We start from the raw sequence: 24,410 nt of genomic DNA on the forward strand, positions 1-24,410 counted from the left end.
AACAAAAAAAGAATATTCTTACCGGGAATGTTTTCACATTCGCTTGTGCACTGCCAAGATTACTATGTATAAAAATGACGCCCTTCTCTATTGTCACGGTGAAGTAGTTGTCCTGTGTTGAAGAGGAAACAGAATAATCACATTCGTGCAAACAGTAGTTATAATTCTATTTCTATACAATCTATTTATGCGGTAACAATATGAACAATAATTTACCTCACTTCCTACGTATAAGAGTAGACCGTTTTCTGAACGAGCCAAGAAAGGCATACTGATGAGGAGCACGGGGGACATTTTATTTATAACCACTCTGCCATATCCAGTGCCTTCAAAGTAGTCAGAATCCATTGGCGGCACGTACCTAGACAGCGGGGAAAATCAGGTTTTAAAATTCAAAGATTTTTCTAATGTGTCTCAACATTTTCACGCTGAGCACATGTCCTTCATAGCAAAAGATTTAAAATTCTGTTTGTCTTTGTGGTCTTGAGGGCCTTTTCCATCCACCCCTTTTTCTATACCAATTAATTCCTTTTCTTAAATCACAGTGCTGGACTATTCAAGCAACCTCTGGGCAAAAAGCAGGAAGAATTCCTGGACATGTTACCAACCTAATCCAGGGCTAATGCACGGTAAAACCTAGTAAAAGGCTGCAGCCAACCTGAGCTACTGTACATGTCTTCATGTCTTCACGTCAAGACCAAAATCAACAAAAATCAAATAGAAAGGACCAGTGCCAAATTTAAAACCCTTGCTTGGGAAGTGCCCATGCCAACAAAGAGTGACAGGATGGAAATTTTTCTCAGAAAAAATTTACCAGATCAATGAAAGCAAAAACTAGAGTCGAGTCTTACTGAAAAAACATTAGATGGCAATTCAATATGGAGATAACCTGTTTCTAGTTTTAAAATATATCTAACGTTGAGTTTTTCTCAGCGCTAATCACATCAGGACGTACCTCTTGCATGGAGTCTGCAAATTAATTTTCTCTGCCTTTTGGAAATTATAGAGGCTGACGACTTTGTCATTAAATGAGGAGAACTCAATGCAGCCCTTGTAGTTGGGGTATTTCAGAGAAGGCGGTGGCTGAGGAGAAGCACAACATAGAAAGTTATTAATAAATGCTAGTTAAAAAATGTATAATAATAATAACAACAGTATTGCTGTTCTTAATTCCATTGCTGCTTACAGTGAAGTTGGAAGGGTAGCCTCCAACATAGAAAACAAAATCTCTGAGGGTGAGGTCCAGGAGGTTCTTGTTCTCCTCTCCTTGCTTCATGCCCACAATGGGCTGACCAGGAGTGTTCGAGGTGATATCTTTTGTGAGGATCATCTCTGCATCTTGGTAAATTCTAAATTATAAGAAGGAAAAAATATTCACATTTTTATCATATTTACATCCCTCACATTCTTCACAAACCTCCTGGGTCTTTTGCACTTTAAAATACAGACAGGGTGATGTAGCAAGTCACAGTGGATAAGAGTGGAAATGGCAAAAAAAAAAAAAAAAAAAAGTGCATTTACACTTTTACAGGGCACAACACCGAAAACAGGTGAATGTATAACTGAGATGTCATTTTACCTGGTAAGGTTCACTCTGTCGAACTTGGCTGGCTCAGATGCAGACTTGGTGATGTAACCCGTTTTCATCGTATACTCCTTTCCGTTGAGCTTGTACACACCGTACAGCACGTTGCTCTTCAGGAACATACCTATGTAGTTCTTAGAAGACTACAAAACACAAGCTTGTTAATACCTTGTCTACAATTACAAAGTAAATCTGTATGTCAAAATACTCATATGCATTTGGATTCACTTACATCTCTATTGCCAAGGTACAAGACAAACATGTCGTTATTGTCTGTGGCCTGTCTGCGTCGGCGTCTTCCATCTCCCCTGCTTTCAGGCCTCTGCAGCGACAGAGACAGAGATGTGTAGGCCTTCAGATCCTCCAGATCCTTTGGTGGACGCAGCTCCACATGGCCTTCGCCTGCAAACTTCATCGGAACCACAATCTGGAGAGGAGATATGGAAAGTGGAAATTAGATCCAACAAGGAGGAATACTACACAGGGGTACAGGTTTGTTCCAATTGGACTTGGAGGTGTATACAGAACATGGGTAAATATGGATGCATTTACAGAGTGGGACCTCACCCTGTTAGCGGCATCCCGGGCCTGTTCAATGAGGTCTTTGATCTTCTTGATGTTCTCAGATATGTTGCCAATGGGAGAGAACTGCGATGTCAGGCTCTCCACCTCTGAGATCTTAATATTCAGAGATGGGATGGTATTCAATAAGTCCTTCACTGCAGGAAGAGGATAACAGTCAGTCTTTACAATAAAAAAAAAAAAGGTTATTCTGTATCATAAAAAATATAGCCAAATGTGCCTATGACATTTTTTCAAACTCTCACCTGACTTGTCCACATTGTCCAATACATTGCCTAGGTTGGGGTCCACAGGAGTGACACTGATCTTGTCAATTTCCTTTCTGATGTCATTCAGTTTGTCCATAGTGTTGCTGGCCGTGTCATTAGCTAAAGCTGCCTTTCTTTTTGCTTCATCAATCATATTACCAATGTCATCTGCTTGGGAGAAATGAGTAATTAGGGGAAACGAAGAGGAAATATGAATTCTGGCAACAGACTCAAACGCATTCATTTTAGCAGTCACGCTAATCTTGTCGCGCCTCGACTTGCTGTACCTCTCTTGATGTCATTTAGTTGGTTCTGTGCATCAAGCAGGTCTTTCTCAAGCGCTTTCTTCTTCTCGTCAGCGTCGTCCATGCGTTTCTTCAGGTCATTAAGGTTGTCAGTAGCACCTGTTTAAGAAAAACAAAGATTAGTGACTGGGCTTTGGGGCAATTTCTTTAAAAAAAAAAACAAACAAAAAAAAACAACAATTTAAAAGAGTTGAATACCCTGTAGGTTTTCCTCTGTGTTATGTGCATTCTCCAGTAAGTCATCAGCAGTCTCTTTCAGGTCTTTTGCTCTTTCTGTGAGTTTCTGGTTGTTTACATTCTAAAGGAAGAAATTACATATTGGTTAATGTGACCCAATGTTGTAAAATATTATCTAGTGTTAAGTATTCTATCAAATGCTTAATGTATTTTATATTAAAAAAAAAAGTGGAGAAAGTTTAAATATGAAGTCTGTGGCTTACATTCAAGGCTTTGTCTGCTGCATCTTTGGCCTCATTAGCCGCTGCCTCAGCAGCATTAATGGCATCTGTGATGTTCTTGTAGGCATCGATAGCATCTTTGGCATTACGCACCTCAGTACGTCCACTTGCATCCTTCACGGCACTATACAATATAACGCGAAGAAAAAAAAAAAAAAACAAGAGACATAAGAATGCAAGAACATAAGATAAAAAATCTCAAGTAGTTTCAATTGACAGACTGTTTATAGCACTGAAGCAGGAGTTCTCAGCATAAATAACAAAAAATATTTTGCTGAAATCCACTCATTAAACATCAGGTTATATTGAAATAGGGTGTCTTTCTTGTTTGCACAATAAACCTACTCCTCAAGTTCCTTTGCCAGCTTGTCAAGGTTCTTAGCATGAACCTCTGCAGCCTCCACGATGTCCTCCTTGGCTGCTGCTTTGGTAATCTCATTCACCTTCTTGGTCAAATCAGTCTTGGCACCATCCAGCTGTGCTGCCAGCTGTTCGTACTCCTAAAGTGTAGAAGGACAGGAATGAGTGCAAGTTTCATAACAGCAAAAAAATGCCATACCTCACATCAGAGCACAGCGAGCAAAAACACTGATCATTATCTGAGTGGATGGCAAGTTAGGACCTGGCAGCCCGCTGGTGTGGGATCAAAGATGAGGCTGTTTATTATAACATAGCCTCAGTGTTCCAAAATACTTTGGCTTGTATTTAGAAGCAATAAAATACAATATATGGAAGTACATAATTCTGAGTACAGAGACTATTTGAGGTACAGAACAATAAACTGTTTGTCAAATGTACCGTTTTACTGTCGGTGAGCATTTTCACTAAATCCTCAGTTTTCTGCAGCTCGTCCTCTGCCATGGCCATTTGGTCCTCCACAGTCTTCTTCTCCTTTTTTAAGTTCTCAATACGTGTCTGTGGGAAGCATATGAATCAATTTCATTACAACTGTGTGATCACTAGTACAAACTCTAACAGTACCACAACTTGTGAAGCAATTTATACTGTGCTAACATAATACCTTACCATTAAGATACACCATGCAGACTATTCATGCTATATCTTTAAAAAAAAATGACATGATAGAAACAAAATAAAACATACCTTCATTGTAGCTTGTATTTAGCACAGTTGTTTACTATTAACTAACAAGTCCACAAATATTCCTCATAACAGATTAACTACTTGGCTTGTGAGTTACCTGCAGGTCGTCCAGTGCCTGAGCGCTGAGTCTGTTCTCAGCGTTGGCTTTTTTCACCAAGTCTGACGTCTCCTTCAGAGCCTTATCCAGGTCCTTCAGCTTGGCTTCGTAATTCTTCAGAAGCCCTCGAATCTTCTCTGCTGCAGCCTCGTTCTGCTCACACTGCTTACTTATATTAGCCTTGACGTAGTCGAGCACTGGAGAATAGAATAAAATAGAATAGAATAGACATCTTACTGAACAGTCTGCAGTGATACAACCACATCAGTATTCTGAATGTGAATTTCTGGAGGGGTTTGGAAGAATTTACTGAATCTTCTACTTAGAGGTTAAGTCTCATACGTTTCTTGGCCTCATCCATTTCTTTCTCAGCAGCTGTCTTCTGAGGGATGAAGTTCCTCTTCTCCATCTCGTTCACCATACGCTGAGCCTCTTCAAGCATTTTAGCCAGGCTTTCATTGGGCACCACATCACCGCTGGTGCCTGCCTCATTCAGCTGGTGAAGCAGAGCTTCAAACACACAAAAACACTCAGTTAAACAAATGTTTAGGCTCTGATATTCAGTGCCATTAAATGTTATAGGATGCTATGATGCTATCTATACAGCAACCATATTTCTACAAACGAACACAAGAGAGAGTAGGAGTCCAAAGGAAAGATGAAAACAATGGTATTACGATACCAACAGGCATGACAGAGTTGTGCTGCCACTGAAGTTTCCCTTTACCTTGGATTTTCTTGAGCATGTTTCTAATCTCTGAGTCCAGATCCTTAGCCCTCTTGTGGGTTTTCTCAACCTCTGCCACTGCCTTGTCAGCATCAGCAGTCCTTTTATCTGCCTAAATAACAACACACACAGACGATACACATTTACACACATCTTCCCACTTATTGTTGCCTGCTGATTTTATATTAATAAAATGTTAGGCATTGGCTCCAGCACTCTACCTTGTCTTTGAGGGAGCTGATGTCATCTGCAAGAGTGTTTCTATCCTCTTCCAGCTGGTCAACTCTGGACTTTTGGGTGTTGATGGCAGAGCTGAATTTGCTGACAAGAATCTGCAAAAAGCACAGGAGCAAAAATGTAAAGTAAGCTGCATTGGCTGTAGGTGGTGTACTGAAACCTGAAGCTGACAGGGGCTGTTTTCCAACAGTGCTCTGGGAATTATTTACCTGCACATCATAAATGAACAAAGAATGCACACTCAAATGAGCTGGATCTAACACTCGGATTATGAGGGAATGAGAAACGACAAGTCGCTGCCACAAACCCTGGCATCCAGTGGTGTAGTCTGTAACTCGTGTTGACACACAGGATGTGGAACAAAATTCTCTGAGATTGCTTATCAGCAGGGATCTCGAATGTTTGAACAAGCACACCCATCCTGCACCAGATTGTTTGTGTGTATGTGTGCATGAGTATACTGTATGTGTAAGAAATGGCCATGTGCAAAGTACAAATCAAATCAAGCAACAGATCTCGTTGCGCTTATGGCAATACTTTTGACATCAGGATTTGGCATCATCTAAATTTGAATCTATGACTTTTTAAAAATATCTTTTAGTGTTCTTCACATCGTCTTCATTGGCCTTCAGAGCGAGTGAGCATGGTTACAGAAAACTGGCATGTTACCTTGGTGTCTGATACAGCCTTCTCCAGCTTCTTCAGCCTGTCCTGAGAGGAGGCACTGGCAGAGGCGTTGTCCATCTGAGCCTTGATCCTTCCCAGCTCATCATCCAGCTTCTCCAGATCATGTAGTAATGTCTGGGCACAACTGTCACACTCTGGAACACAAAGGAGGATTTGATTGACAATTGACCCCACTGCATTTAGCGCAAACTGCACGTCACAGAGTCAGACCTCATTTCTCTTTGTTTATTTACCTTGACAGCTCTCATCTGTGTTTGTGTCTCCAGGCTCCAGTGTGTTCTTGCAAACTGCAGAAACACAGAAAAAAATACATTTAAATGAATTGAATCAACTAAAATGTGGAAAAAACAAATGAATGCATTGTTTAAAAAATGTCAGTCCACAATCTAACCTCCAGTCCGGGGATCACAGTTGTTACCATTGCCATTGCAATTACAGGGCCGACAACTTCCTCCTGGTGTCAGTGGCTCACCATAGTAACCAGGAGCACATCTATGGCAAAGAGGAATAAGAGACAGAATAAGGGGCTAAATTGAAATGAGCCTACAGTATCTGCACAGAATTTCAACACCATTACTTGCCCTAATAGACTGACTGGTCCATACTGACACTCACCTCTCACACTTGTCGCCAGTGTAGCCTGATCTGCATATACACTGCAAGTCTCCAAACACCTCTTTACAACCTACTGCAAAACTGTGGAGTGATAGTGAGATTATGATTTAGTTCCTGAATTACACATTTCCATTTAATGATATAGCACAGCTGTTTAGGGTGTTTTGTTTTTTTTCCCCCACCTGTTTGTGGGCACGCCGAATGGACACGGGCACACTCTGCAAGTCCTCTGAGCCGCGTTGCCATAGTAACCGTCTTTGCAGCGTTCACATCGGTCCCCAGCTGTGTTGTACTGACAGTTCTGAAAAAGATGTGATGTATTCATTAAACCACTTCCAAACTATATGTGAGGAATAAAGGATGCAAAGAAGCAAAAACACCAGACACTGTATAAAAAAACAAAACTCAAGTACTACGCCTGCACTGCCACGAGCCTTTTACACACACATACTGTACCAAATCAACCAGACATCGCTCTTTTATTACACTGATGCAGGAATGCAAACATCTAGAGGCAAAGAGAAAATACATTTCCCTGCCAATCTGTCACAAAGAGTGTATCTGATCGCTCAACAGAGAGCGTTTTCAGCCACTTGTGTCCATTTGACTTTGAGCTGCTAGGGTGTGGATCCATGTGGCTTTGCACACACAGGCCCGGTCTTGAGTGTCTTGCATAATAACACAACATGGCTGAGGTTTTGAAACGGGTAAAGGCTCATCCTCCTAACAAGGAGAATTATGAGGGAGAGGGGCCCTGTATCAGGAAATAAGGAAGCCATATCAAATAATACTTCTGCTGTGGTGACAAAAAAAAAAAAAAACAACACAACGCTACAGGCAGAGAAGCAGGGTTGGGTCAGAAAAGGTGCCCACAGATGTACCCTGAATGTGAGAAGTCTAGACTCTGACTAAACAGTGGCTCATGCTGGAGTCAGCTGGGTTAAATTAATCACACTTGGTTTTAGTGTGTATGTGTGGGTGTCTACCGTATATCTCCGGTCATGAAGTCATTAATTAGGGCTCCTTACCAGACACCTCCCTGTCCTGTCTTCACACTCATTGGCCAGACCGTTGCACTCACAGGGCAAACAGCGGCCCAGGTAAGTCCCACTGCCATCTCTGTAGAAACCAGGAGCACATTTCTGAAAAAGACAAACACAAATATACAGACATGATTACTGAAACTACCGCTTTCAACAGTATAACCCATATACCCAGGCATACCACTGTATAATTATATTTGAATTTAAAAGCAACTTTGTTATTAGAACAATTATGATACTAAGGGCGGCAATATACTGGTAGAGAAAATCTTCTATCGTGTTATATGTAAGGTTATATAATGATGCTGATATAAACTACTGGATTCAGTTGAGAAACTTTTTATAGATTAGATTTGTATCTGGGTAATCCAATGAATTAAATGCCTTAAAAAATTAGGGTTGTTTATCATGATACAAAAATCCTATTATAATCTAAATAGTATGAATTTAAATAAAGCTATCTTCTAAGGGTAGATATTATCACATTACTTCACCTTGAAAAAAAATAACGTACAAATGCACAACATAATACCAATTATCCCTTCAGTTTAACAGAGGCTAAATTTATAAATTGTAAAAATAGCATTTTTTTTATCTAAAAATACCAATGTTTCCAGAGATTTTGCCACGATTCACAGTAAATGATTAAAAACTACTCTCCCACACAGCACTTCTGTTTGGTGTCATGAAGAGTGAGAGCACGCAGCAATGAGACTGACCTAAATCGAGTGTCATTAACAATTAACACTGAAGAGTCAAAGCATGACCTTTGCCTTCAGAGATTACATTGTTCAAGTCACCAAAAATCCACACCTGAGGCACTGACAACTGTACCGTACAGCTAAGGTCAAACAAGATCCCTTCAACCACAAGTAACATCACATCTTCACAGGTCTTTACCTGAATCTGCAAACTGGCACCACTGTCACTAACAGAGGGAAACTGAACTGTCTGTCCTCTGTCCAAGGGCTTGCGTACCCCCTGGGTGCCTTGGTCATTTACTGACGGATACTCTATCTGCTGAGTTCCCTGGTCCTGAAGCGAAGGGTACTGTATCCTCTGAGCCCATCTGTCATGATGCCTGGTGTAACGGGGTCGCTCTCCTCTCCTGAAGGGCCTGTTTCCAGCGCAGCAAAGTCCAATCAAAGTCCAACATATCAGGGTCCTTAGCAGAACCCCTGTACATCGCCGTTTATCCATTCGCGTATCTGACATTCCTTGCATTTAGTCTGTGTGAAATAATGATCCGCTCTCCCCTGCCTCAGCCTCTTAAACACACATCCTCACACTCACACACACGCACACAAAGAGGACACGCCCCGTCTCTTACCTGACTCAGACTTGCAGATCACTATGAGTGTATGCAGGCGCACAAGCACACACATGCTCTCTCTCTCTCTCGCTCTCTCTCTCTCCCCCATACACACACACACACACACACACACACACACACACACACACACACAATTGCTTAAGATACATCAAGACAGACACATGTGCATGCATACACGAGCACTGGAACACACACAACACACAGGAAATCCACTATTAGCATTTCTGAATAGAGAAAGGGAAAATCACAATATTGTAAATACTGCTGTGTTTACTTAAATCTGCCAGGGTGTGGTGATTAATACTCTACTTGAAAAAGCAAGTAAAACATTCAACTGTGTATTCAAATTCTGTCACTGTGTGTGTATGTGTGTGTGTGTGTGTGTGTGTGTGTGTATATATATATATATATATATAACGGTGTAAGCATATGTGACTGAGAGGAAAGTCAGACATCCTCAGACAACAAACTCACACCTGAATCACACTCCTCAAACACACAACAGACACAACTAGGTGTGTCAGCTGTACTTAGAGATACACACACACTTTAGGTGCACTGGGGGCACACTCAGGTTTATGAGTAACATTGTGTTGCTAACTGCCACACCCCATGTGTGAAGGTGAGGCACCTTGTCATACCACCTCTGGGCACATATAATCAGCTTCCATTTAACACTCCCAATCATACAATGGCTCACTCACACCACATCTTTGGCAACAGCACTCCTTCAGACATGAAAAACTTTTTTGATATTACTTTTTCTCTCTAATAATAAGTGCTCTGTGTTACATGAAAAACTTTTTAATTAATGGTTGCTGCGTTCTCATTTTTAATTTGGTTCTGTGGGCAAAACCGCTGCAATCATGTGTGTACAAATCCGATTTGAGAAGCACGAACACAGTAAGTCAAATCAGCACCATTCCCAGGATAAAAAGAATTCAAGTAAAGCCTTTCCTTAGCAACTACATCATGGTTGTTTGCACTACATTTCTGTGAGCTGTAGCCATGCCAGTGATTATAGCTGTATAATCACTAATATTATGTCTGCGTGATTGTGCATCATATCCCAGCCTGGGGCTACACAATTTGGCTGCACAGCTCACTGGCCGGTATTTTCCAGTACATTCCACCCACGGCTTCTCAGCTGATGAAATTTTTTCTCTAAAGGGTGTGGTACTTGGTTCAGGCGTGTCAGGACACCCTAAAAATATGAGGATGAGGTCTGACACCTTCGTCAACACCTTGCTCCACCCTGCTTTTTTTTTCCACTGTTTCTCAGACCTGACGAAATGATCTGAATCTCCCCTTTTGTGTGTGTGCATAGAAGTTGAATGGAAATAACACTGGATTCCCTATAAGTTTTTGTCTCCAAAGCTTGGTTATATCTAATATATTCATAAAATCTTCTAACACTTATTTAAACAACTTGTGTAAAGTTGAATTTTATTCAAGACTAGCAATATCAGGGGATACATGATGGCCTTTTTATTTCTCACCTCACAGGAATCTCCGGTGTACTGAGGTGGGCAGGAACAATGCTCCACAATGTTTCCAGGACCCCCAGTCCCTGTGTTAGACGCCTCCTCCAAGCCCACCTCCCCCAGGCTTAGCCGCTGGCTCTGAGTAAAATACAAGGCTTGGATCCTCAGGCCCACCAGACCAGCTAGGACCATCATGAGTTCCTCTCTGGACACGGGCCTGTTGGTGATAGCGTGGCGCCAGTTTCCCTGCAGGTGAGAGATTTGTTATGCTGAGAAATCTGTAGGGGGGGGGGGGGGCTCTATTCAAAATCATCCACAAATCCAACATTTTCATATTATGTGATTAAATCAAATTAAAATCGGAAAAGGATTGGTCAGAGTGAGGAACTGGTGTGTTCTTTACCTCCACAAGGTGGACTCTGCCCTGATACAGCCTGTCTGGATGTGGGACTTGTGGAGCAATGTGGATCAGGGTCATATCTTGACCCTAGGGAGAAATAATGACATGGATAAATAAGGTGTGTTTCCGTCACCGGAAAAAGGAGAAATCCAAGAGTGAAGAAATTCGTGACACTACACACAGTCAGCATGACATCAGGTCTTCTGTCCATCAGAGTCATCCCCTCACTAGGAATCCCGAAGGATTTGGACTGGTAGGTAAGGAAACCACCATAAGATGTAACCTGGGAGAAAAGGAGAAAGCCCAGATATGTTTCAGTTTATCTGCAAAGACTTTGGAAATAACTGAATTACAAGGTACAGTTAAAGGAAAATTCTGTATCTATGCAACCTGACTCTTATTTCTCAACTAGGAAGCAATAGTTGAGGTCATCATTTCTATCAGTCTAATTATGAAGAATATAGGAACATTGCAACATTGCAAAGTACACAAGAAAAGAAGGAAAATAAAACATATAATATAATGTTTTATAATGTAATGTAATATAATGAACACACCTGAAATGTCCATTGTGTGTAACACTGGTAAGTGAAGTAGTTGAAAACTGAACCATAAAGTAGCTAAAAGTTTAATACTAGTATTTTCAAATTAAAATGAGTCATTTCAACAGTCAGTTTAAAGTGGGAAAGCAGCTAGGTTGCTGAATCCTCAGATCTCAACAATTATGTGAGTAAAATAGGGAACACAACAAAGCTCGCAGAATTTTCTTTTAATACCGAATTTCACTTTTGCTTTGATTTTTAAATACAAAAATAATTTAAAATCTATTACTGTGGAAATAAACAAATATATTTAAACATCAGTAAACATTTATTGACAACAGCGTTCTTGTTGCCTTGGTGTTATCTCCCTCCACTGACTCACCCTGTCTCCCAGGTAGGACTGTGGTGCCACCCAGTGTAGAGTCTGAACAATGGGAGGAAGCTCCTGGATGTCTGCCACCACTGTGTTACTGGCTGTGTTCAGCACAGAGGGAACCTCCTCCTGGTCAGGTCTTTCCAGACGCCAGCCCCGCATCTCAACAAACTAATAGCAGGAAATATAGAGTTAAAGAGAAAAATCCATCCCTAAACTGTATTATACTGTGCTAATCCAAATATTTTTTATTGAGAGGTGTGTTAATTTAATACAAACAGACAAACACCTCACTATTCTGGAGAATGCAGCAGCAAGATTTGACTTGATATTGTCATGACGTTTGGAATTGTGACTATTCATGAAGTATCTTTTCAACAACAAATGCACAACTAAATCTGAATAATAAAATGTGCCAAGATCCCCATAACACCAACATTTCCTGAACAACACCCGTATTTGCAGCTTTCATTAAACACATAACACAGTTCACCACATAGCAGCTATCAGCCGGAAGGTTTTATAGGCATAAAATTTTCACAGGCATTCACAGACATGCAGGGACACGAAACGCAAACACACACACCTTCCCCCTGCGTTTGCTGGAGCTCTGACACTGGTCAGCGGCTCCGAAGCAGAAGCAGCTTGTACAGCCATGAGGGTTGGAGGAGTCAAAATAGAAGGAACCATCCCGACAGGTATCACACCTGACACCAGCTACATTTCTCTACAAACATGTTAGCAATAACAGAGAGGAGGTCAGAGCAAGAAAAGACAAATGAACCGAAAATGAGTAAGAAGGTGTATTTAAGTCTGCAGTTTGATGAAATGAACTCACCTTGCAGAGACACCTCCCTGTGTCTGGGTGGCACAAGTTAGGTGTGACACCGCCTTGATTACAGTTACAAGGTACACAGTCAGGGAAGCGATAGTAACCTGCAGCACAACGATCACACTGTCGGCCCCCAATCCTTGCCTTGCAACTACATAAAAATACACAGTCACATTATTTTTAGCTTCAAATTTTGGATTCAATGTGGTGCATTTATAAAGTCAGAGTTTACACATACTAATGAAATCCAATAGCTTTTTGTAAATAGCAAAATACAGTAAAACCCCATTGCATGCATTTACTATGTTTGTTCACGAATTCCATTTTGTCTTTAATAAAAGACACATCAACTAAGTGGTGGAGGGAGCGGACTTTGAGACTGAAAACCTACATGACAGAAAGCACAATCTGTACATCAGCACAACTGGACTGTGAGCTAATCCCCTCATTAATCACTTTTAAGTGGTTTGGTGTCATGTTTCACTTTCACTGATAGAAGCTGCAGGCTTCACATTCCAGCCTTTTTCATCACTCATAAATTAGTGCATGAAAGAAAAAAAATGTACTGGCAAGGAACAAAACCATTATTTGTGCAGCTGTTCAATAAGCACTCTAAATTATAATGAAATAGTACAATCATACAATTAATAAGACTAAAGAAATGATATCATTAAAAGATAATGAATTGGAGCAACTTTTATCATAGAGTGACATTTCAACTGTATATCAGAGGTAAATAAGAATATATAAAGTAAATCAATAATAACAAATAGAAAAAACAGAAAGCAACATTTTGTTTTTTTTTTTGTTTTTTTTCACTTCATGAAACATGACAATTTTTTACATTCCTGGTTGCTAATACAATACAAAGTGAACAAAACTACATACTGTTTAATTGACCCATCTCACTAATAAATGCTAAAATCTACTCTTGATGAGTGCACAGTATTTTGTAGGTTTCCACTCACTTGCATTGCCCAGTGATGCGTTCACACTCAGGTCCTGCATTGGCTTTGATGCCATCTGGAGAGCACTCACAGCCCTCGCAGCCCAGCAAAGGGTGGTAGTTGAAAGTCTGATTCTGACACACATCACAGGCTGGTTTGACTGTCTGAGGAGGGCAGATACACCGTCCCGTCACCTCGTCACACAGTCGGCGGCCGCACTCACACGCTGCAGTAAAGAAAAGGGATTTTATCAGGTCTAATACACGCACAAATTTCATTCTGACTAGAGGTTAGAGGGAAGGAGTGATGATTTAAAACCAAAAGCTGTGTAAAGAACTACAGCATGTGGCAGGTGTGGATATTTTTGGCACCTTCTCACATGGGATATTTTGTATTTGCAGTCTCACCTGAACAACATAAGTTGTTTACTCACGTCTGCAGTAGGGGAAGCCATAGTATCCAGTGGTACACTTTGTGCACTGTCGACCAATGACGTGCTGCCTGCAGTGACACTGTCCTCCAACTGGATCACAAGTGGACCTTGTGGAGCCGGATTTATCACAGTTGCAAGCCAGAGCTCCATCATTATAGGCTGCTACGAGAGAGCGGGCAGAGTCTCTGCAGAACTGGGAAGAAGTTCTCGGGCTGAAGAGACAGAAAAATAAAAGGACTTCCTTCAAATACGTATGTGGATTTATACCCAATTATTACAGCTAGAGGGCACAATTTACAAAAACTTCCACTGTACTGTTTACTATTGTAAAACTGCTGCACTGGTAAAGCTGGACAAATAGATTATTGCCCTGAAAAAACCAAACAACGAATCAACATATTATAGATTATAAGACAGAAATGCTGATCAAACAAAGCATGGCAACAACTGATCAGATCTTTAAAGCACCCTTCCAAATGGATTTCGGTCGTGCTTATGTTTCCGACATGGTGGATACCTACTTAATATAGAACCCTTCTCCTCTGCATTGCTGTATGAAATCTGGAGAGTTATCCAGCGGCTTCTCTTTCAGGAGATCTGGGGTGTAACTGTTATCAGGAACCAACAAGATGTAATCCTACACAAACGATACAAACCATAAGAAATGATTGAAAAAACACACAATCTCACCAAAAACTTCTACTTTGGTTTGAATATGTGCGTAAAATATATTTATCAGTATGATGAAGAGGGTGATAAACACATAAACTGGGGATTTTAAGTGTTTTAGCTGTATTTTTCTATTTTCTATTTTATCAAAAGAAGGAAAGGAAAGCAAGTGAACAACACGCAACAAAGTGCAACCTGCTCCAGCCTTACAGAGGTTGGAAGCTCAGCTTTTATAAAGCTGTGTGGGGCTGCCAGGTAGAATACAGTCTCGTCATTGTTGTTGTTGGGGATATGGTATAACACTGAGGAGAGAGGACCTCAGCATGCCAACAACTCCAGTACAAAACACAGACTCCTCAAACATTCAGACTTTACACAGAACTAAGTCTCATTCATTTTTTTTCCCACAATTCTCTCATTTAATTCTTAAAATTAAGTGGATGAACATAATCTAGATGCAGTGTTTGATTTATCACATGCACCACTGACCAGAATAAGGGTGTTCCTAGGTGGCACGATCACAGAGATGGTGGGCTGCCGCCAAGAATTCTGGTCCAAGTCAAGGGCAATGCGCCCATCAGCGATGACTACTTCCCTGCAGCCTGAGACCGCAGGGCAGAAGGATGCATTTATTGAACCTGCAAGAGAAGAGCTGAGTTAAAACTGAGAAAAGAAAGGAGAAGAGACATTAGCATGCTGCACAATAATCTGTTTCTCAGTTAAAGCCATATAGGGAAGTGTGTCTTTTGATCATCGTGACATGAGCTCAGCAACGTAAGCTGCTCTTAGGGAGGAATCACCCTTTCACTGAGAAGGCTTTCCCAGTTACTGCCAGAGTAAACATACTTATATGCAACAGGAAGTAATAAACTCTTAAATTCTATTTGATCAGACATTAGTCAGCCACACGTCCTCAAACACACTCACCCCTCCAGTCATGCCCTGCGTCCACTCGGACCTCCACAGGGAAGGAGGTATGTTCAGGCTGATGATAATGGACAACAACCACATACCTGCCTGGGAGGGGCACCCTGGGAGTGAAGTTGATCTCTGTCTGTAAGAAAGATGGCAAAGAAACTGTGGAAAGTGTCAACCAGACAAGGTGAAATTGAAAATTAATGTCAGTGCAGAGGTTGCTCATGAATGTCTCAAGCTCCCCGCAGCAAATCCAGAAAAGCTCAAACTCTACATGAAGGTTAGGAAGGGCTGGGCATGTTGTTTTTACTCTGATACCTGAGGGAATTTAAGCAGTATCCCATCACTCTGCGGTTCACGGACAGGAAACAACCCGGTCTGTCGTCTCCATCTCAAGTCCTCATTTTCTCCTTGCTTGGGAGCAACAGCTGGTGTGGATGATAATTGACCATCACGGGCCGCATACAAAACCCAGGCTGAGGTTGGCTTGTCAAACCGCCTCAGAACACAGTGCCGACTGGAAACATTAAACAGAAACAAGCTGCTGTTACTTAAAGCCTGTTGATAGTGGTTGAAACCCTACCGCAGCAGAAAAATGTGACTTGTTAGGAGAGGGGTCTGTGACCAGTCAAAGGTTATGACCCGTGAAATAAGATTCATCTCCTATAATCCTCTTTTCAGTCTTGACTTCCTATAGCAATCATACTCTTCTCTCATCTATATGCAGAAATCCTGGCATCACACACTTAAATATACACACACTTCTAAGGACAGCTTCAGTTTTACAGACTCAACACTCAGATTATTGCAGAATTTCCTTCTTGGTCACTGTGTTTTTTCAGATTTAGAAACTAAATCAGTACACAGAGATGTTCTTTTATTCACATGGAATTACTGATTCCTACTTTTACTTTCTGCTGTACAACATCTTTAATATTTACTTTTTCCTTTCAAGTCAATTCCAGCATATTTTCTTTGTTGACGTATTCTGGCCATTTGCGAGGCCCTTTCCTGCCCTATTTAGAGTGAATTACATATTAAATGACAGGGCTGCACTGTGAGCTGTAAACACACGTGTAACTGTAACATCTAACCTGGTCATTAGGTTCAGAGTGAGAGTAAAATTAGTGTGTGAGGGAGGGAAAGAGAGAGTTTGACCCTAAGTTTAGCCTCAGGTAAATGACCTTGCCCAGCTGCAGGAATGCATGTAGTTACACCTGGAAAACAGATGTGTGTCTCCACTCTCCCAAACAACAACACAATACAAATGACTAGTGTTGTAGCATTATCCCTAAATTGTAACTTCCATTGATGTTGTAAAAGTCTGTGTGTGACCAAAAACATGCCTTGGGGTTTATTCAAGGCGACCTACCTGTCTTCAGTGAAGCGGCCATGAGTGGAGACACAAAGCACCTTGGGGTCCACATACTCAATGGAGAACTCCTCTGCTGGCACCGCATACACTTTGTACTACCAAAAGAAACATGTTTATTTAATTGTTTACTTGATTCCATGCTGGCATCTAATTCATAACATATAATAAATCTTTTGTGGAAACATTTCTCTCACCAGCAGGAATGAGGTTGTGGAAGTTTGCAGGAGAAGTTCTGTTTTATGAGTGAGCTGTAACACTGCCACTTGATTACTGCTGTCCACCGCCACACTCCGGCACAAAAAGCTGCAGGAGTTATAAGACACTACAGCTACAAACATACATATTCTACAACGATTTCCTTAATTTTTACACACTGTAAAGACAAAAACAATAAAATACAAACATTCTTTTGGAGGCTGGAGCAACAAATACAGGACTTACCTGTAGGCGCAGCTGTAAATATTAGCCCTGGCCGGGATCTGGCCTTCTAGCTGGCCACTGATGAGTATGTTGACATTCTGGACAGCATCCACCTCGCTGGCGTACTCCAGGACAAGGGCGTATGGGCCAGAGCGAGGCACACGCAGAATGAGCTGAAGCTGAGACTGATGGACACATGACAGAACGTAACATTGAAAGGCAGCAGTTTTAAGAGAATAAAAATGAATTCCAATATGACAAAAGGTCAAAAGCTCAAGTTCGAGATCTGACTTAAAAGATGACACAGATTTAGCCTTGGCTAACAGGGCAGGTAGTTCCACAGTCCGGGAATCCTGATGGAAAAATGCAATCACCTGCTTTTATTCTGGGCTTTAAAACAGCAGATAGGAACTTGTCCAACTGTTTTATAGCTTAGTGTTCAACCTATTTATACTGTTAAGGCAGTGTCTACAAAACTGAAACCAGTAGTTTGAGTAAATCTCTACATTGCAGATGTTTGGGGTCATGGCTTCCCACCTGTCTGCCATTGACAGCAGCCATCTCCGGGTGATCTGGGGTGAGACGCCGCACACGCGCCTGCCTCCTTCTGCGCCCGCTGCGGCTGGAGAGTCTTCCCTGTGAGCCCAGTGCAGAGCTGAAGCCATCCATGGCCACATGCTTATACAATAGACAGCTGAGACAGAGTCACACAGGCATAGCTGGATTCAGTAAGGACAATAAGAGATTATTACACTATCAATCTGTTTTAGCTGATGTGGAAAAAAAACAAACATGTTCATGAAATATTGCTCATCAAGGAATATTTAGATTTTATTTTTGATGGCGACCCCTTTTGGAAACTGTCAGCTCATGTAGACCATTGTAGACTCTATTTAAAAAATCTGGCTGTGAAAACAAAACCTACCTATTTCTATGTATGAAATAGAGCCAGACCTCAAAAGTGTTGAACAAAATCTTTTAGGAATTACTTTGTGTTCCTGTTTGCGGTGGGTAGGTATGTGCAGGGCTGGGTGATCTTTTCCTGCAGCAGAGGAGCCTCATAGTAATCCCGGGGCAGGAGCACTAAATAGTCCTAGGAAGTGAGAGTGGCAATGAGTACGCAGTCTATTGTACATTTGATATTTTTCTCCAATGAAAAAATGAACTGAGGACTGAATGAAGTGCAATGTTACACTTTTTACAAGGTAACTTCTAGACATCATTGTCTTCCTTGATGGACTCACCAGTAGCACCCCCTCTGCCCTTATATGAATAATCCATTTCCCAGGAGTCAAAGCAAAGGGCTCAGCGAAGCCCTCCCCTGGGACAGTGAGGAAGGACGGGGAGCGACTCGCAGGGAATATGACTTCCTTACTCTGATCTGACCCTGGCAAAGACAAGCAGAAATGTCACGTGTAATGTTACACACTAACAGAAAATACCTATGCTGGATGGGATATTATCAGCATAATAATGTCATGCACCAACTTACATATTACTGTCATGAAGGAGACGATTTAAGTTCTTTAATGGTGGGTTAGATTTGACTCTTTGATGGTGAAATGTAAAAGCTGATTCAGGGTCTGAGGCAGCCTTACCTGCAGAGCCTCTGCTTTTGGTAGCCTTGATGCTACCAGTCAGACTGGTGCTGCTGGGGTTAATGAACCGCAGAACCACACGGAATAAGTGCTGCGTCCCTTCTTTTGGGTCAACATGCACTGTTACTCTGATTTCACTCTGCGGGGACAAGAGTGACACACAGCTGACCGCGATGGCACAGGTTTGAGTAGACGATGACGGTATAATGTTAACAGAAAGGTTAGGAATCATGTCTGGTGGGCAGAGACGTTAAACACAGAGAGCAGGTTAATCAACAGACAGCAAGCAGGGTGAAGAGAGGAAAATACATCCAAAAGGAAGGCAGGCCCTTCACTTACAGTCACAGCAAGACTGAAAGCCAGCTTCGTCCACCACCAAGATCCTTGCTCTCATTCGTTTTCTCCCCTTTTTTGGGGGGGTGGCGTAGCGCATTACAATATGGAAAGGGCCAGGAGAGCCAAGGGTAAGCGTTAAGATCACCTCCGGCTAAAGAGAGATAGTGTTAGTTCTAGGAAAGCTGGTGTCCACATTCCCACATCAGCCCTGATATAAGAGAGGCTTGTGTTTTTTAAGCAGGAATATCAGTGCAGCGGTAAAAGCAAAAGAATCACAGTGGTTTCAGAATAGATTGAAAAACGTTGAAAAAGGAAGCTATAAGGTTATTGAAGTGGCAGATAGATACTCCCTGAAAATAGACTTTTCCCCGCAATAATGTTATTTATTACAATAACCACATCAACATATCCAATACATCAAGGCACTGATGTGAATATGTACCAACCTGTGCAGGGGACATAATAGCATAACCTCTCCAGCTGAAATCTGGAAACTCTTGAGGGTTATAACCGAAGCGTACCGGTCTGGCATTTGGTGTGGTGCCATCCTCAACCTCAAACTTCAGTTGGTGCAAAGAAGGAAAGTAGTAGTTTGGTGCTGGCCTAACAGGGTACAGGAACATTTAAATCAAAACCACATCCTGTGGTAATCATAACTGCGTCGATTTGCAAAAGAGAAAAAAATGTGTATCAGGAATCAGAATGAATTAAAGTCATATCTTACTCAGTGCATTCACGGCCAACTATATTCTTCCGACACTGACACTGTCCCGACATCTCATCACACGCCATGCCAATGGCACCGCCTACATCACACTGACAATCTATCAGGCAGAGTAGAATTATTATTATATAATTTATTCATTTAATGGTGTAAGGATGAAACTTCTTATTGCCACATACTTCCATGCACGAGTCAGGATTTAGCAAAACTGCTGATATTTAATGTTATAGAGGAATAACTAGGATTTGAAACAATGTTTTCAGGGGCTTAAAAGAGTAACTTAATACCAGGCTGAAAAGCTTTGCCTCTCACTGAAAGTGTGTTGCACCTCTGACAATATTCAGCATCATGGGTGAAGTTGTGTGGTTGGGTGTGATCAGAAGTGCACTCTGTTGCAGCTACAACCACGTCCCACAGTGACATCATGGCGTACTAACACACACTTCTACATTGATTCTGTGAGGTGAGAACTTAAACCACTATAGTTCTGAAAAAACAAGATTTTCAGCTGGTGTTACGGTGCTCTTTAAAAATAACATGATTAAAGGACTCTGTTGAGTCTTGAAGATAACAACCAGCATGTTTATTCATTAAAGTTCGCTCTTAATATGTGTGAGTTAACTTGCAGCTTTCTCATGTTATCATATGCTATAGTAACATAGTAAACAGTACATAGTATACCTAAATGAGATGTGATCTTTGAAATTTGGTCAAGTAGGATTTCTTACCCTGACAACCAAAATAATTCTTTTTATGCAGCATGAAGTATCCGTCCTTACAGGTGTCACAGGAATGTCCACATGCATTAGGCTTACAGTGACATTGTCCACTTTTCTAGACAAACGGATAATCAGGAGAAAATTCAATTTTAGAAAACTGAGCAAAGGAAAGCACAGCAAAGCACTCTGTTACTGCACTTTAACATAATACACTGTGAATAATACATGTGCATAAGTCACCGGAGGTAATACTGAAATACTCACCTGTTCACACTCTCCGACACCGCTCAGAGTCCCTTTCAAATCACACCGACACTCTGGCATGAGAGAGAGAGACAGAGAGAGAGGGGAAAGGTTATGAAAATGTAAAGGGGGATCTACAGTGAATAGACTCTGATTACAGGATTTTGTCACTTTCATGGGTGAAACACAACAGCACAAAACCCTCCAATCTTCAGAGATCTGCACATCAAAGGTCCAGAGGAGGTTTACTGCCACGACTTGCTTTCATCCCAGCCAAAAAAACGTCCCCTTAATGTCCGGCCACAGTCAACCAGAAACATTCTTAGGATATTAAAAGCTCTTTTTTCCCCCCTCTCCTTGTGTCTTCAGGCAGCGTGGTAGTGATAACATTCTTGCTAGAGAGCATAACTGTAACATTAGACAGGTATCTAGACAAAGCCTGTAACTGTGCCCTCACTGGCTGGATAATAATAAGTATTTCCAGTGGATTCTTTTTTTGGTTATTGTTGTGTGGGTAGAAAAAAGACAAAGTCCAAAAGGTATTGTATGTCTTTAATGTGCCACGAGATACTCGTTACTGGTCTGTCACAGTATGAATCTCATGTCACTTGCAGCACCACGCTGAAAGCAGTTAACAGGAATTTGCCTGTATTAACGTGTTATTCCTCAGCTCCCCTGTGAGGGACGAGAAGGCAGATCCGGCCTTGTTGACAGGGGTATGTTGACATATCCTCTAGGTAAGAGGGGCCAAGACCCATATCAGTACCTTGTCAGATTGCTACTGGTGATTTAATACAGTGAGAAAAAATGGAGTCAGTGATCAGTACTACCACTTCTACACCTTATTTTCTAACACCTTTTACAAAATTAAGTCACTTACCTAAACACCCACGAGGGTTGTTTGTTGCCAGATTCCAGTAGAGAGGTTTACACCTGTTGCATAGTGTTCCCTCTACGTTTTGTAGACAGTGGCACGAGCCCTGAAACAACAGATAAGGAAGTTAAGGATTGTTGAGACTGGCAGCTACTGTTGAAAGCAAAGTTATGTTTGTTTACTATCAGATAGATTGAAATCAGTTGCAAGCGTCTGCGTATTGTACAACAGTGCAAGCTTTCTGAATCACTGGAAATTGGCCACTATTCTGTCTTTCTTTTGAACATATGAAAATAAGAGGAAGAAAATGACCTTCCAGAAACACTGAATTAACTGAGAATCACTTCATGTTGTTGTTTTTTTCTTCCCCTTCAAAATGGAAGGAAGTCTCTCTTCCTTTTTTTAATTACATCTACATTTTAGGGGAAAAACACTTCCTTTTACAAATCTGCTGGTTGAAGTTTTGACTGCACAGCTGTGTTATCAGTTATTGGGCTTTTAGTCCATGTGAATCCACACCCAAATGGCAAGTGCTGGATTTAGACTATAACCACTTCTGTTACAAAGGCTAAGAAAAACTTGATCAAGGTTGGGCTGTGATTAAAGTGTGAATTAAATTTTATGGAGAGTGTCATACCGTTTGAGGATTGGTGACCTCAGTTCCTGCTACATTACACTGACTAACGGAGGCTGGAAGGACAAAATAAAAAAAACGTGTAAATCAGTCAGTTAAATGGTTAGTTTCTGTAAATATAGCGCAAATATTTTACAACACATGAAACAACTTTAAAAACTTCAAAGAGGACACTACATAACCCTTCCAAATAGCACTGCCACATTAAATATTATTTGTTTAAATGATAGGTGCTGCTTCTGCCTCACTCCAAAAATGACTGCATTTATGAGCATGATTGTCCAGCGTGGTTACCTGAGCACTGAGGGAACCTGAGTCCAGAGGCACAGCGGTCACATTGCTGGCCCACCACCCCTGGCAAACACAGGCACTGACCCGACAATGGGTTGCACGTGTTGCCATGCGAGCCTTCAGGTGAACATCGGCAGGCTGGGGACAGGAAACAAGTTGACTAAGAACTTAAAATGCATGAGTTTAAAAATGAATACTGTTTTTTTCCCTCTGTGATTCCCAGTTGTCTTTTTGTCTATTCTTGGGAATATAATTCCCACAGAGGGAAGAAGTACATATATATCTCGTGTCTCAGCTCTCTGTGAAATGTTGTGTCATGCAGATTACATTAACTGAATCAATGTGGATGACGACGGATGACGTTTTACGGGATACTGTGGGAGAATGAGAATGTTTGCGCCACAGAGTCATGAGAAGAGGCCACATTAAGTCCAGTGAAACCAGCATCAACATTTTTTCCACCAGCGCTCAGATCAGCAGAGGTCACGTCACATGCACCCAGTTGGTTTATCTATCTAATTACACTGGTGAGGTAGAGCGATGAGACCTCACTCACCAGCACAGTCTGGGTATCCATAGTAGCCTGGTGCACATTCGTCACACTCCTGGCCCTCATAGTTGGGCAGGCAAATACACTGACCACTTGGACTGCAGACACTGTCAGCCGCACCAGCCCCTTGACAGAGACACGCTAGAGGAAGACAAGAAGCATGTTAGCTGATGTTTTGCTATTTTGCATGGTTAGACACTCATTACTCACAGAAATCCAAACAGTTCATTTTATTATTACAGCACTGAAAGTTTCCTAAAAAATCTATGTAAAATAGTTTAAAAAAAGACATAATCTTATAACACCATTATACATAATTCATGGTAAAATTCCATAACCTGATCATAGGATAATATATATTCTGTTGGTTTGGGCTTCTCAGGTAGATCATTTTAAAGCGCTGAGGTTTTAGTGAACTTAGACTCAGACTTAAAAATGAACATAATATTGCACTGCTTGAAGTGTACTAGTGTAATTTCCACAGTTAGTCCAAAATATGAATACTAGCTACACTGCCATGTGGAAACAAGTCTACACTATTACAGCTTGTGGTTAGCTCTTCATGTTTCATAATCACTCTTGACAAGTAACACTGATGAGGTTGTGTTTGTACAGACTGTGGGGGGTGAAATTTAAGTGGTATGGTGATTCTTTCTCACCCTGGCAGTTTGGGAAGGAGTGGTATCCAAGTTGACAGCGGTCACATCTCGCCCCCTCCACACCCTGACGGCACAGGCAGCGCCCTAAAGCATCGCACACCCCATGCACTGTCCCTCTGTAGTCACATATACACTCTGTGCACAAACACATGAGAAATGTTTATTTTAACAATAAAAGTAAAAAAAAATCATTCCTAACTAATAAATTCAGTGATCCTGTTGAATCCTGAATTCTTATAAATGAGACTGAGCGCTTTCTTTGGTCCAGCTGAACAACAGGGAATGACAAACATTTGCAACAGTTGAACTACTCTCATATTGTGGCACAGAGTGTGGTAAAGCTACACTGGTGCCCACGTCTTGCCAAGCCT

The 24,410-nt window shown here is 41.4% G+C and overlaps 1 protein-coding gene across 1 annotated transcript in view; it reads right to left on the reverse strand.

Moving 5' to 3' along the window:
- The window catches only part of lama3 (laminin subunit alpha 3), a 52,673-nt gene that overhangs the window by 8,006 nt on the left and 20,257 nt on the right, over positions 1-24,410 (reverse strand). The window contains exons 13-63 of the mRNA XM_022768706.1: positions 24,040-24,174; positions 23,387-23,521; positions 22,834-22,968; positions 22,543-22,595; positions 21,912-22,011; positions 21,053-21,105; positions 20,798-20,903; positions 20,070-20,169; positions 19,792-19,948; positions 19,010-19,148; positions 18,656-18,798; positions 18,401-18,504; positions 17,949-18,105; positions 17,433-17,596; positions 17,186-17,294; positions 16,989-17,086; positions 15,935-16,133; positions 15,629-15,755; positions 15,191-15,339; positions 14,554-14,669; positions 14,033-14,244; positions 13,621-13,825; positions 12,659-12,803; positions 12,407-12,547; positions 11,830-11,991; positions 11,087-11,188; positions 10,909-10,992; positions 10,521-10,751; positions 7,674-7,787; positions 6,828-6,946; positions 6,646-6,726; positions 6,422-6,522; positions 6,264-6,317; positions 6,013-6,164; positions 5,328-5,438; positions 5,107-5,218; positions 4,722-4,889; positions 4,380-4,576; positions 3,977-4,093; positions 3,524-3,678; positions 3,161-3,302; positions 2,919-3,018; positions 2,703-2,819; positions 2,413-2,583; positions 2,153-2,304; positions 1,818-2,012; positions 1,580-1,728; positions 1,187-1,349; positions 956-1,083; positions 217-361; positions 23-112 (exon numbers count right to left, since the gene is read on the reverse strand). Of these exons, the coding sequence (XP_022624427.1) occupies positions 23-112; positions 217-361; positions 956-1,083; positions 1,187-1,349; positions 1,580-1,728; positions 1,818-2,012; positions 2,153-2,304; positions 2,413-2,583; positions 2,703-2,819; positions 2,919-3,018; positions 3,161-3,302; positions 3,524-3,678; positions 3,977-4,093; positions 4,380-4,576; positions 4,722-4,889; positions 5,107-5,218; positions 5,328-5,438; positions 6,013-6,164; positions 6,264-6,317; positions 6,422-6,522; positions 6,646-6,726; positions 6,828-6,946; positions 7,674-7,787; positions 10,521-10,751; positions 10,909-10,992; positions 11,087-11,188; positions 11,830-11,991; positions 12,407-12,547; positions 12,659-12,803; positions 13,621-13,825; positions 14,033-14,244; positions 14,554-14,669; positions 15,191-15,339; positions 15,629-15,755; positions 15,935-16,133; positions 16,989-17,086; positions 17,186-17,294; positions 17,433-17,596; positions 17,949-18,105; positions 18,401-18,504; positions 18,656-18,798; positions 19,010-19,148; positions 19,792-19,948; positions 20,070-20,169; positions 20,798-20,903; positions 21,053-21,105; positions 21,912-22,011; positions 22,543-22,595; positions 22,834-22,968; positions 23,387-23,521; positions 24,040-24,174 (6,794 nt within the window). The remainder of the gene's footprint in view (positions 1-22; positions 113-216; positions 362-955; positions 1,084-1,186; positions 1,350-1,579; positions 1,729-1,817; positions 2,013-2,152; positions 2,305-2,412; positions 2,584-2,702; positions 2,820-2,918; positions 3,019-3,160; positions 3,303-3,523; positions 3,679-3,976; positions 4,094-4,379; positions 4,577-4,721; positions 4,890-5,106; positions 5,219-5,327; positions 5,439-6,012; positions 6,165-6,263; positions 6,318-6,421; positions 6,523-6,645; positions 6,727-6,827; positions 6,947-7,673; positions 7,788-10,520; positions 10,752-10,908; positions 10,993-11,086; positions 11,189-11,829; positions 11,992-12,406; positions 12,548-12,658; positions 12,804-13,620; positions 13,826-14,032; positions 14,245-14,553; positions 14,670-15,190; positions 15,340-15,628; positions 15,756-15,934; positions 16,134-16,988; positions 17,087-17,185; positions 17,295-17,432; positions 17,597-17,948; positions 18,106-18,400; positions 18,505-18,655; positions 18,799-19,009; positions 19,149-19,791; positions 19,949-20,069; positions 20,170-20,797; positions 20,904-21,052; positions 21,106-21,911; positions 22,012-22,542; positions 22,596-22,833; positions 22,969-23,386; positions 23,522-24,039; positions 24,175-24,410) is intronic.

This window comes from Seriola dumerili, unplaced genomic scaffold (genome assembly GCF_002260705.1).
Source record: "Seriola dumerili isolate Sdu_G_001 unplaced genomic scaffold, Sdu_1.0 BDQW01001821.1, whole genome shotgun sequence".
NCBI classification, from domain to species: domain Eukaryota; kingdom Metazoa; phylum Chordata; class Actinopteri; order Carangiformes; family Carangidae; genus Seriola; species Seriola dumerili.